Source organism: Sminthopsis crassicaudata, chromosome 2 (genome assembly GCF_048593235.1).
Source record: "Sminthopsis crassicaudata isolate SCR6 chromosome 2, ASM4859323v1, whole genome shotgun sequence".
Classification (NCBI taxonomy): domain Eukaryota; kingdom Metazoa; phylum Chordata; class Mammalia; order Dasyuromorphia; family Dasyuridae; genus Sminthopsis; species Sminthopsis crassicaudata.
Genome location: NC_133618.1, coordinates 450,370,413 through 450,383,924, shown reverse-complemented (window position 1 = coordinate 450,383,924; position 13,512 = coordinate 450,370,413). Strand labels below are relative to the sequence as shown.

The window sequence follows — 13,512 nt, the reverse complement described above, 5'->3', positions numbered from 1 at the left end:
CATGGCTTCCATTATCTGAATTGAAGAATGACCTCAAGAGGTCCCCCACAGAACACTTGATACACACAAATATGCAGCAACAAATCTTTATTCTCTACATTACTTCACTACATTCAGTTCCCTCAATACTAATGCTCTAATCCTAAAGCATAATGAATCTAATCTGCTCTCTCCTCCCCTTTCTGCAACCCCTTTTTCTATAGTCCTGAGGTCACTTGTCAGAGAGTGTCAGAGCCAGGTATATAATCAATCAAGAGTGAGGAGGGTTTCCACCTCGTTGGATGAGGCTTACTCAATGCTGTCAATGCCCTGTTGGGTTCAGGCAGAGTAAGCCTCTGAGTGCCTCAAACTCTGCTCTTGAGATTTGCCTTTGACCCTAACAATAAATTCCCTGAGAAAAAATCTCAGGGCCAGATTTATTTACATGTGAATTCTATCAAACATTTAAAAAACAACTAATTCCAATATTATACAAACTGTTTTTAAAAATAGGTAAAGAAGGAGTCCTACTACATTCCTTTTATGACACAGATATGGTCACAAAGTTAAGTAAGTGAAGTAAGAAGAACCAGAATTTTATCATGCATAGTACCAGCAATATTTTAATGATGATCAGCTGTGAAAGACTTGGCCTCTTTGAGTAATACAATGATCCAAGACAATTTCAAAAGACTCATGATAAAAAATGTTATCTAATTCTAGGAAGAGAACTGATGAACTATAAATACAAATTGAAGTATAATTTTCTCACTTTATTTTTCATGCTTTCAAAAATTTTGGCTTATATGGAAATGTTTTGCATAATTTCACATGTATAATTGATATCACATCATTTGCCTCTTAAATACATATAAAATGGTTTGGGAGGGAAAGAGAATTTATACCTCCAAATTTAAAAAAGAAAAGAATATTAAAAACAAACAATCAAAATGTAAAAATATATTTTAAAAATCTGAAAAAATTTAAAAATACCAAAATTGATATTATAGAAACAATGTTGATATAGAGTAACCTATACTTGAAGTCAAGCCTTGAGTTCAAATCCTGATTTGAGCATTCATTAGATAACTCAGTTTCAGTTATCATAATTTAAAATGGAAGGGTCTCCAATGGAAGAGGGGGATAAAAACAGTAGCCCTTCCTATCTCATAAGATTGTCCTTGGATAAAATGCTTTATAAGCCTTTGAATAGTATACTCCTGGTGGTTATTATCATCTATGGGGCAATAATCTTTTGACTTCCTTTTTATTCAATAAGCTCCAACTAGCTCCATATCTAGTAGCAAGAAACCACTCTACACACACTAAAACATGAAATACTCATCTTTAATCATAGGACCATAGATTAAAAGCTGAAAGGGATGTGAGAAACCATCTTGTGAAAGCCCCTCATTTTACAAATAAGGAAGTTGAGGCTAAATAGCTTGCCCAAGGTCATTGGGATCACAAGGGACAGAGGCAGGATGTAAATGTCCTTCCTGTGGCTCTAAACTAATTTTTCTTTCCATTGTACCATGGATCTTGGCAGGAGCCTTCATCCCAGGAATCATTAGTGACATTCAAATCCCTTGTCTCACTACTCATCATATACGATGATTATTTACTTTGGAGACTACTGAAGTAAGACATAGGGCCAGTCATGTGGGCCCCCATCCTTCATCCCCCTTCACAGTCCTACTGTATAAAAGCAGCTGCCTTCTCATAGGTTTTCAGCAGATCTCAGAAGAGAATAGGAACAAGGCTCCAAGTATCCTCACTGAAATAGGTAAAAACTGTGAGTATGGGGTGAAAATACTTCTGAGAAACTTTGTAGGGACGAAAGAGTGGGGATAATTGGGATTTGTTCTCTACTCGGTCCTTGATGCAATGTATAACATTGTCCAAGGTACCTTCTGAGGAAAAGTTTCCTTCTTTGTAGAAATAAAGTGTGAGCATAGCAGCAAACCTACTAGATCTAATGTCAGAGGAACTGGATACAAATGCTGACTCTATTTCTTGTAACTAGTGTGATGTTAGGCAATCCACTTACCTTTTCAGGTATTTAATTTCCTATTCTGTAAAATCAGAGGTGAACTAGATTATGTCTGGATAACCTGTCAGTTCTAAGAAATTCTGACTCTTACTGGTTATACTTTTATTTATATTTATATATGTATATACCTACTTGTTCTGGACAAGTCACTTCACCCCTGCCAGTCTTGGTTTCCTCATCTGTAAAATGAGGATAATAACAACAACTACTTCCCATGAGATTTGAGAGTGTAGAATCAGATTATTTAAGTACTGTGCCAGTCTTAAAGGAACTATACAAATGTTGTTATTATTATTAAATTTATTAATATTATTACTAGCCAGAGTTTCTGGGAAACCACATAGGACAATGGAAAGAATATTGATTGTGGAGTCAAAGAACCTGGGATCAAATCCTAGGTCTTTCACTTATTATCTGTGTGACTACGAGAAAAACTGTGAAACTTTCTTAGCTTGATTTTCCTTATTTGTAAAATGAGTGCTGGACTAGAACACTATGCCTCTAGGAACCACATTTTCCCCTCTGGTGAGGCATCTGAGTTTAAGTGACTTGTCCAGGGTCACACAGCTAGTGTCAAGTATCTGAGGCTGCATTGGAGGAGCACTGGAGGCTGCCTCCAAAGCTGGTGCTCTGTCTGCTGCATCACCTGGCTGGCACCTGTTCATACCTCTAAACTTAGGATCTTACTAGTGTTTCTTTCTTGCCTTTGTAGACCTAGGACCTAGCTCAGGTTCTGATGCATAGTAACCATTTCATAAATGCTTGTTTTTCGGGGTTCCTTCCTTAAAAAGACAGTGAAAATTAGAGGAATGTACTCTAAAAGTAACACTTTTTCTTATGAATACCCAGTTGGTACAGGAAATATTCATTCAGTCCCCAGATGCTTACAACCTCTCCCCTCTCCCTGCAGGAATCAGCCTAAAGATGCTTTCTCTTTGGAGACTCACTCTCTTGTGTGGCCTGCTCATCGGTCCCTCCTACTGCCTGCTAGATTCCATCAAGCTTTTGCCAGGTTTGTTAACTAAGGACGTGGACAACGTAAAAACCAAGCTTCAAGGTGAGTCAATAGAAGTGACAGGTAATGGCACAGGGTAGACAACTCTATCCACCACATCCCATGGCTCCAATTCTAGCAGGTGCCATCAGCTGAAGGATGATGCTTGCTTATGTGCAACCCAACCACCAGATTTTCTGAGGCATAGTTCTCCCTACTCCATATCTTTTCATTGACTAACCTCTATGCCTGGAATTCTCTACCTACTAACCTCTGTCTCCTGGCTTTCTACTTTTCTTCAAAATTCAGTTCAAGGGGCAGCTAGGAGGTGCAGGGGATAGAGCACCAGCCCTGAAGTCAGGAGGACCTGAGTTCAAATCTGACCTCAGACACTTTACACTTCTAGTTGTGTGAGTCTGGGCAACTTACTTAACCCCAATTGCCTCAGCAAAAAACAAAACAAAACAAAAAAAAAACCAAGCTTAGTTCAAGTCCCATTTTTAGGTTTTTCCTCTGCTCAACCAGATGCTAGTGCCTTCTATTTGTGATTGTCTTTCATCTACTCTACATATCTTGTCCGTGCAAAATTATTTTCATGTTATCTTTTTCTTTAAAATGTGAGTCCCCTGAGAAAGGGTTTGTGTTTTTGCTTTTCTTTTTATCCCCAGCCCTTAATAGTTCCTGGCATATAGTAAGCACTTAACAAATGCTTGTCAATTAATGAAAAGAATGGTAGACACATCTGATCTTAGAAAGGAAAAGATGTAATCAAGAGTGTGCTGGAATTGTCTCAATTGCAACTCCTTTTTTCCAATTATATTTTATTTTTCCAAGTACACTCAAATATAGTATCCAACAATGCATTTTTGTAAGCCTTTGTGCTCTAAATTTTTCTCTATTCATTCCACCATTCCTTCCTCCTCAAGACAACAAACAATCTGATATAGGTTAAATACTTGCAATTTTCTTAAACATTTTTTCATATTTGTCATGTTGTGCAAGAAAAATCAGACAAAAAGAGAAAAAAAACATGAGAAAGATAAAAACACCAGACAAACAAATAAACAAAAACCTCCAGAAATGTGAAAATACTATTCTTTGATCCACAGTTAGTCTCCATGGTTCTCTCTCTGGAAGAGATTGGCATTTTCCCCTCCCAAGTCTATTAGAATTGAAAGACAACTCTTAATTTATTAGTGTGACTCAGAAATCTGCATATCATACAGACCAGGACTTGATTGATTGCTTTGCTGATGATCTGAAGTAAGAATGTGATAGAGAAAACTTTAATACTACAGATTAAACATAATAATATTGAACTTACATTTTCTCTAGTTTTCATAGGAAATTGAGGTCTGGCCCAGCTGGATGGCACAGTGGATAGACAAACCAGATCTAGAGTCAAGAAGATCCGAATTCAAACCCATCCTCAGACACTTACTAGCTGTGTGATCCTACATAAGTCACTTATCTGTTTCAGTTTCCTCTTCTGTAAAATGAACTGGAAAAAGTGAATCATTCCAGTATCTTTGCCAAGTAACAGCAAAAACAATAAAATTTCCAAATCCAAATGGGAACTCAACAACAACAAATTAAGGTCTAGAGAGTCCAAGTTACTTGCCAACACCATCCAGGTAATAAGTGATAGAGGAAGGATTCCTCCAGTTCTAATGCTCTTTCCATTACAATGGAAACAAATTGTTGTTGTTCATCTGTGTCTGATTGTTTTTGCAAAGATCTGGGAGCAGTTTGCCATTTCCTTCTCCAGCTCATTTTACAGATGACAAAACGGAAGCAAACAAGGTTAAGTGACTTCTCTAGGAGCACACAAGTAGGAAGTGTCTGAGGCAGGATTTTAACCCAGAAAGAAAAGTTTCTTCACTCCAGGCTTGGTGCTCTGTTTAGATGCCACCCAGATACCCTGACATTGCCTGCTCATACATTTGCAATGATTGATAATGATGAGGAGAAACTGAGGCTCTAAGCTGAGATGGATCAGCTACTTTTCTGGTTGTCTGATTACCTCTCTCTCCTTCTCCAAAGTACCAAACAGTGGGTCCGGTTAGCAAATAATTCACTACTCTATGCTGTGTTAAAACAAAGTCTTTATTGATAATAAAGGAATAGGCAGGCATTTTCCTGACTGGGAATGATAGTAAAGGGATAGAGGGAATGCCAGAACAAAAGTTGGTGGGCACAAGGCAAGGAGACCAAGTGCAAGAAATAGAATTTTAGAGATTCATTTTATACATAATCAGGGCCATAAAACAAAGTTTATATAGAGATGTTATCCAAGAGGTTCCAGAGAGATTTGTAAATAAGACAAGAATTCCTAAAATTCGATTCATTATTTGTCTCAAGTTATCTCTTTTAACCTTTCCTAAGACAGGAATTTCCTATTAATTATTTGTATCTTGGACTATCTCTTTTAACCTCATCAATACTCTTGTTCCCAGTTTCCAATATAGTCGAGCAAATCCCAGTTCCTTTTCTAAAAAATGTGTGAACTCTTTAAGTATTTTCAATTGCCTTTAATTTCTACACACTTCTGAAACATTCATTTCTCTATCCGTTTCTTCTATCAAGGCAGAAAATTCTTTCAATTTCTCTAATCTGAGTCTCTTGGAGTAACCTGCCTCTAATTTCTCCACTGCTCTCTCTTTATAATTTGCTCCTTCCTACATGCTAGGTGGTTGTTGTTCAATAACTATTTATTGATTATTTAATTGTTTTTATTGGCAGTGCTTGGTTATGACCTTTTGGACGAACTGAAGAAAATTGAGCACCCCATAGGACAAATTGTGGAGTCTCTCTTCCAAAGTATTGAGAATCTTACTGGAAAAGCTCGTGATGCTTTCATCTCCAAAGTTATAGCATTCGTGGGGTGAGTTTGGGCCCTTTAGACTTAATGGAATCCTTGTAGAAAGAGAATCCGGGTGGGGGTGATAAGGTTTGAGACTACTCTATCTCCTCATAGATTCTACCACAATAGTTTCCATCTCACTTCAATCCCCAGAAACTTCAAGAAAGATGGATATAAATATGGGATAGAGAATGTAGTAGAAGTTAAGGAAATTATAGAAAACCAGAGGCTAAGGCTTGGGGCAGCTAGATGGTACAGTAGATATAGTGCTAGGACTGAAATCAGGAAGACTCATCTTCCTGAGTTCAAACTTGACCTCAGATATTGCCTAGCTGTGTGACCCTGGACAAGTCACTTAACTCTGTCTGCCTCAGTTTCCTCATTTATAAGATGATCTGGTGGCAAACCAGTCCCGTATCTTTCCAAGAAAACTCCAAATTGGGTCACAAAGAGTCAGACACGACCTTTCTAATTTATAAATTTTTTCTTATATACAATTATGGTTTTGGACTAGACTTTGACCTTTTTTTTCAGTGATGGACACTAGTGGCAGCCTTTTCAGAATTATAGCTTTAATGAGTTAAATAAAATACACAAAATTAAAAAGGAAATCAATTATAATGAAATAATTATGAAAACCCCTCAAAAAATTCACCTTGTTGATAATTGAGTGTTTCTGGTTCTGAGATTTGATGCTCTTTCTTCTGTCTCATGTTGTTTCTTTGTCTTCAAATCCTTGTCGCAGAAAAGAATGACATGTAATGATTTCCTTGGTGTCTGTGTAGGTTAAAGATTGAGGACATAGTATATCTGAACATCAAACCTGAATTGAGTGCTGATGGCAACAGTCTCCTGCTCAGACTGCCTGTTAATGCAGCAGTTACCTTAAAACTGTGAGTGTACATTGGGAAACAGGAGACTTCCTGGGTGACGGCACTGTGGAGTCCTGGTTTGGGGTTAGAGAATGCAAGAACTTTAGTTGAGGACCTTGTTTTGTTTCTAACTTATTTGTCATTTTAGGTCAATGGTTTCTTGTCTCTGGGGCTTAGTCTTCCTCCTAAAGTGAGGGTACTAAAGTAGGCTGGCTTCTTAGATGCCTCCCAGATGAATATTCAGTCAAATTTGGGCCTTTCCTTTAAATTGGTCTCATTCATTCTAGTTATAAGTGAGGACCCCCTCATAATTACTACTGCTAGGAAATATTTCAATGTGAACTATCATTATCCCATGAAAAAGGGATAGATAATGTAATTTCTGGGTAATGTAAACTACTGGTTAAGGGAAATATGGATGAGCACAATGGGAAACGGATATAAATAATATAAACTTGTGGGTAAAGGAAATATTTCTTCTCTCTATAATCAGGAGGTCAGATCAGGTAGCCTTCAGGAGACTTCCTACCTTTGACATTTTATGAGATTAGGCCCCTATCAAAAACTAGCCTCATTTGCCTTGATTAAAATTAATTGTGTAAACTTTTTATGCAAATGTGGAGCATGAGTCACCTTAAAATGTTGTATGGCATTATGTACTGTTAAAAGAAGCCTCAATTATAATCAAAGCAAATAAAACCAGTTTTTGATGAGGGCTACCTAATCCAACTCCTTGATTTTAGAGAGAAGGATCATGTTCTAAGGGAAATTTATGAATTCAGATAATGATGTGGTTATAAAAACTTATGGGTGAGGAAAGAATGTAGAAGATATAAACCTGTGGGTTCTGTGTCTAAATAATTGTATTTTTTCCCCCAGAAATCCTTTAGCTTCAGATCTTATCAAAGCACAGGTTAATCTGGATGTCGTTATACAACTCAAAATTGTGACTGATGACAGGACTGGTCTTCTCAGTGTGACCCTTGGAGAATGTTTAGTTGACCAAAACACTATAAAGATATCTATTTTGAATAGGTGAGCATTATTTTTGATTTGTTTGGTTTTGTTTCTGTCATTTGGGGTTAAAGTAGAAGAGGAACAGAGCCTTGTTCATAAGTTTTCGGTTCTATTTGTTTCTTATTCTTCCATCCCCAACACTAATCTTAGTTTCTACCCCTTCTGAGTCTTAGTTTTTTTTTTTTTTGATAGAGCAGATTTTGATGGGAGAAGGGAAGAGTAAGGAGTGAAGAGAATGATATAGAACAGAGACGCCAGGGTACTAGGCAGTGACCTCGCCATCCTGCCATGCCATGTGACTCTGACCAGTATGAATTCACTTTGCCTCATTCCCCTCCTTGTAAAATCAAGATGGGGTTTGCTTCCCTCCAAAGCTAATGTGAAACTCAAGGAAGATCCTACATGAAGAAAGACAAGTGAGAGAGTTCAGCAAATTTAAAGGCATGGGATGTAATTGCTAACTGCTCAAGGTCCTGTTTAAGATGTGTGATGGCTCTGGATGCTCCGGTCCATTTAACATCTGTGGTTCTGACATCTCTCTTTAAAAGTTCATTTGTATTGCTTTGTAATTTGTATTGCTAACAACCTTCTTAGAGGCCTTCAGTCAATGGACTTTTTGGCATCAGGTGTGCCCTTGGGTATATTCAATGGATGGCCCCTAACACTGTTATGTCTCACTCTCTCTTTTTATTAGTTCTGTAAGTCTGATGGCTAATATATTGGAGAAGTTAGATGGTGTTCTAAAGAATTTATTGCCTTCTCTAATGCAGAAACAGGTAGGTCCTGAGTATTTTCTTCTGGATATTAAATTCAATAAACATTTTACTAACTGCTAATACCAGGAACCTTATGGCCTATGGTAGATACAGAGATAAAAAATGGCATGGTCCATTTCATCAAGGAATTTACAAGCTATTAGGTAGATGAGATGTGACATGCATATATCTTTCTATCATCTATATATCTAAATATATTTCTATCTTTCTACCACTGTGATAAGAGGTAAAGAAGGGAATTTTGGACAGAGAAGAAGTTCAGGGAAAATGCTCTCCCAAATTTAGAAGGTAAAGATCAATTTTACCTGAAATGGTGTTGGAAGGAAAAGTATAATATTTGTACATATTTAATCTAACTAAGATTACTTCTTGTTTTGGGGAGGGGGTAGGTAAGGGTGGGAGGGAATAAAATTTAGAACAAAAAGTTTTATAAAAATGAATGTTGAAAACTATCTTTACATATATCTGGAAAAATAAAATATTACTAAAATACTATCTAGACATAGAGAACAGCCTTTATAATTTAAGAGGCTGAAGAAAGCAGGAATAGCATTGGGTTGAACAACATCTGTTGTTGTTTGTCCCTCATTCTTGAAGACCATGACATCAGGCGAATTGGATTTAAGTAAGGGAGGGTGTGCAAGGTCACCTGCCTCACTTTCCCCTCCAGAGTCATCTTGGTTCAATAGCCAGTTATAAATCAGGATGACTGGAGATGGCCCTGAATGCAATGGAAGACGGTGGTCTTTTTAAGCTAAAGTCTTCACTAGGTCTCAGTTTGACTGAGGCCACACCCGTTCACAGATTGAGGCTAGCTAGAAATTGAGGCAAATAATCTCCTCTTTCATCTAGTCAAATATATATATATAAAAGGGGAAGATCCTCAAGTATGTGTAGTACATATATCCCTTCCACATCCCTTTCCTATCATGGTTTTGACATATCACAGGGTTGCATAGGAAATTAAAAGGGAATTTTTTCGGGGTGTTTTACAGAAACCACAAAAACCTGCAAAGGCCAGCAAACAATACAAAAAATCTCAGCAACTCAGAAATGCATAAAATATATGTAGATATTATATAGTATCAACATATTTTATCTGTTAAAATAAGTCTTTTAATAGTATAATAATTTAGACTTGTGTTATATAAAGAGAGGGCAAACAAATTTTGTGTGGATTTTCCAGATCATGAGTTAAGGCTGTTCAAATAGATTGCAACCAGACTGAGGCTGTACTAGAGAAGGAAATAGCAAAATATCTCTGCCAAGAAAACTTCAGACGGAGTCATGAAAAGACAGATATGACTAAAATGACTGAACAACAACTAATAGGAAATCACTGGAACTTTTGAGAAGGGGAGTGTTATGATTAGGTTGATACATTATGAAGATCACTCTCAGAAGGTGAACAGAATGGACAAATGAAGGGAAAGCCTGCAGGCAAGAATCTGAACTCAGAGAGTTTGCCATTGATCATGTGAGCAGAAATGATGAGGAGTTGAAGTTAGAGGATAATAACGAGAGTGCAGAGGTGGGAATGGATGAAAGATATACTGTGGATAAAAACAGGACAGGATTTTCTAGGGTATGCAGGGGAGAAAGAGAGGCTGGAGCCAAGAATGACTTTATGGTATAAGTCTGGGAGTTTAGGAAAATGGTGGTCCTTCAGAGATATCAGCATGACCCTTTGCTTTTGCTTAGTTGTTTGCTATCAAGTCCAACTCTTTGTGACTCCATTTGGGGTTTTCTTGACAAAGGTATAGGAGTCATGTGCTAGTTCCTTCTCCAGCTCATTTTATAGATGAGGGACTGAGGCAGTTAGGATTAAGTGATTTGCTCAGGATCACACCCTAGTAAGACTAGATTTGAATGTGGGAAATGAGTATTCTTGACTTCAGGACTGGTGCTCCACTGTATTACTAGCATTCTCCTTTAGCAGTTGCTATTCTTGTACCCTTTGCCAAGGAAAGGTTAGCCCACCATAGTCTGTGTATATTTTTCTTTCGGGCATGATGAATGTCTTATGCTCCCAACAATCTTATCATGTAGGACTCAAGGGCTGCTTCTCCATACTGCTTTGAAGTTATCCCTGTTATAGATGCTACCTGCTACTCTCATTTTCTTTTTTCTGAAAATGACAATATCTGCAGGTCACTCCAAAGCCTTAGGCGAGGAACAGAATTGTTCCCACTTAAGGTAGTTTAAGGTCTTGTGTCTTATCCACTGTGCATTTGTACATAATACATATACCTGCAAACAGATATAAATATACATATGTATATTGGATTTTGAATCTGAAGAGCTTGGTTCAGAAATGAAATCTGAGCCTTATTATCTGGTAACTCAAGACTAGTTCCTTTACATTTTCTTTATAAAATCTGTATAAAAATTCTTGTACTATCTCAAAGATGGTTTGAAGGATAATGCTTAGTTAACTTAGTCAACTACAAGCAAATATGCTTTTATAAAACTCATCAAATTATTATGGTCATTATAATTTCTTTCTGCCCATATATACTACTCACCATGTGTTCTGCCTCGTAGGTCTGTCCTCTTTTGGGGAGCTATGCAAACCTCCTGGATGTCCAGAAAGTTCAGGATTTGATAAGTAAGTTGCAGTCTTGTTATTTTTCTTGTCCTTTTGTAAAGCTCTGATCAGAGATGGTAGAAGCCAGATACTGAAGTTCACTTTAGCTTGTCTCTGTCCTCTTTCCCATAAAAGTCTGGTCAATCATTCTCACTGTGCTGCTATAGCGTCACCAGTTATCAAAAACCAGGCTAAAGTGTTGATAATGTAATGGGACAATTTGGGAGGTTGAGGCTCAAAGTGTAGTAACTGCCATATGTATTTGGTGGTTTTAGCTGAAATATTCATGATATGAGGATGGGTGAATTCAGTGTTTGATGAAGAAAGGAAGGAAAGATGAAAAGAAGGAAGTTATTAAGAAAGAAAGAAAGGAAGGAAAAAAGAAGAAAAAGGGACAGATGGAAGGAAGGTGGGAAAATAGATTTGGAATATAGAGAGTGATGATGGACATAGAAAATCCCATTTTTAGCTATGCATTTTGAGTTTGTTGGGGGTGGCACAGACTCTGTGGGGCATAGATTCCATCCCGTGTCAGTTAGCCCCGTGCTATTTCATGTGAGATTTCAGTAGCCCCAACCTTGGCTAAAAACACATCCCTAACTACTGTATTGTTAAATGGTAGTAATAATGATTTTTTTATCTATAGTACTTGAAGATTTACCAAAATGCACTGTTAGAATCTCCTTATGGGTATCAGGAGTTGAACCAGATGGTATTTTTGTTCTGTTTATATCTAACTTCTGTAATCCTATTTCTTTCTTGCCTGTTTTTAGTGAGAGAGAGAAAGAGGGAGAGAGAAAGAGAGAGAGAGAGTGAGAGAGAAGATGGAGGGAGAGAAAGACAGAGACAGAGACAGAGAGAAAGAGACAGACAGAGACAGAGACTGAGAGAAAGAGAGGGAGAGAGACAAAGAACCCATTTTACAGATGATTAAATTAAGAAAAAGAGAGTTAGGTCTATTGCTCAGGTTCATATAACTTGTCAGCATTGGTGATGATATTTGAACCTAAGCCTCTTCTGACTCTCCGGACACTCCATCATCTAGTCCTCTCTCCACTCCACAGTACACTTCTCTAGAATGAGGTGTGGATTTGAAATAAGAAATTCTGGGTTAAAATCCCAGTCTTGCAACTGTGTGTCCTTAAGCAAGACTGTTCCTTGGGACTCAATTTCTTTATATGTGAAAATAGTGGGCTGATCCCTCTGGCTTCAAACCCTATGTTGGCAAATATAATTTTGTCCTCATTAGAATATTAGCAATTGAACTAGGGTGTTATCTCTTACCAGTTATATGAGAGCCCTTTCTATTTGGGTCAAAACATATAGGCATTTCTTATTAGATGAAAATCCGTCCCTTCCTATTCTTAAATGACTCATGGGATTGTAGTCTGAATGCTCCAGTAAGGAGCAAATGAGAGTCAGAGCTAGATAACTGGCTGCCTCCTGTTTCCATCTCCTTTTTCCTGCATCTCCACTACCCTTGGTGATTTTTCTTCAGACTCATAATGTCTAGATATTGGCTCCAATGAAGCTGATAATTCTAGGACTGAATTGTAACTGGGGCAATGTAATCAGGTAATGTTTCTCAGGACAGTGAAATTTAGACTGTATATGTAGTGAGACAATGAAGAGAAACAAATGAACTTAGAAACCACTTAGCAAGAATAAAGACTTAAAACAGGAAGCTACAAGACTGATCACATTCCACTGAAGCTCTCCCTGGCCCATCTCTACCTAATCCTTTTTCTGAGTGCCAGTCTCCTCAATATCCCACTATGTCCATCTTTCATTAGAGTAGCCCCAGATAATTTTTGTCTTTAAAAAGTTTTCTTAAGGGAGTGGTTTCTAATGTCAGAGAATTTGATCTACATCCTGTGTTTTCTTTTAGACCAACTTAAAACTCAGAATCCTGTGGAGGCCCAAGCCATTTTACGGTGATGAGTCCCCCAATCTAACCCACCTAACAAGTAAGAATACTTTACTTTCTTCACAAAATCCTGAAGAAGAAAGTCCCTTCCTCTCAAGGAACCACAGTCTTCATCTCTCATCATAGTGGTGGTCAGAATTTCTGGCTAGTTGGTCCCATAGTTAGAGCAAATGAGGCCAGGGTTCCATTTTACTATGAATCCATTAGCATTTTTATTTCACAGCTATAGAATGAGCCTTAATCCTAGTCACAGACCGATTTCTGTCTTTGGCCCCAGGCTACAGGCTAAACCTCAAATTTGGTTATAGACTGAGTAAGTCTTGAGCCCAGGAAAAAAAAAAAATTAGTTTTTTAACTCAGCCACAGCATAATTCCTGAATCTGGGCCTTCCTTGAATACAGGCAATGGACATAAATTGAAGATTGAATTTAGGCACAAATAGAT

The 13,512-nt window shown here is 37.6% G+C and overlaps 1 protein-coding gene across 1 annotated transcript; it reads left to right on the top strand.

The window, feature by feature from the left end:
- The first annotated feature begins 2,956 nt into the window (after positions 1-2,956).
- Positions 2,957-13,110, top strand: LOC141553590 (BPI fold-containing family A member 2-like). Its single transcript, XM_074285162.1, has 7 exons — positions 2,957-3,089; positions 5,769-5,910; positions 6,675-6,782; positions 7,641-7,796; positions 8,473-8,554; positions 11,099-11,162; positions 13,030-13,110. Exons 1-7 carry the CDS (start codon positions 2,957-2,959, stop codon positions 13,077-13,079), a joined length of 735 nt encoding a protein of 244 aa, XP_074141263.1. The 3' UTR covers positions 13,080-13,110.
- Positions 13,111-13,512: the final 402 nt, after the last annotated feature.

Coding starts and splice junctions, on each gene's coding strand:
- LOC141553590 (XM_074285162.1), top strand. CDS start 2,957: ATGCTTTCTCTTTGGAGACTCACTCTCTTGTGTGGCCTGCTCATCGGT. Junction 5,911..6,674: donor AAAGTTATAGCATTCGTGGG/GTGAGTTTGGGC, acceptor GTGTCTGTGTAG/GTTAAAGATTGAGGACATAG. Junction 6,783..7,640: donor GCAGCAGTTACCTTAAAACT/GTGAGTGTACAT, acceptor TTTTTCCCCCAG/AAATCCTTTAGCTTCAGATC.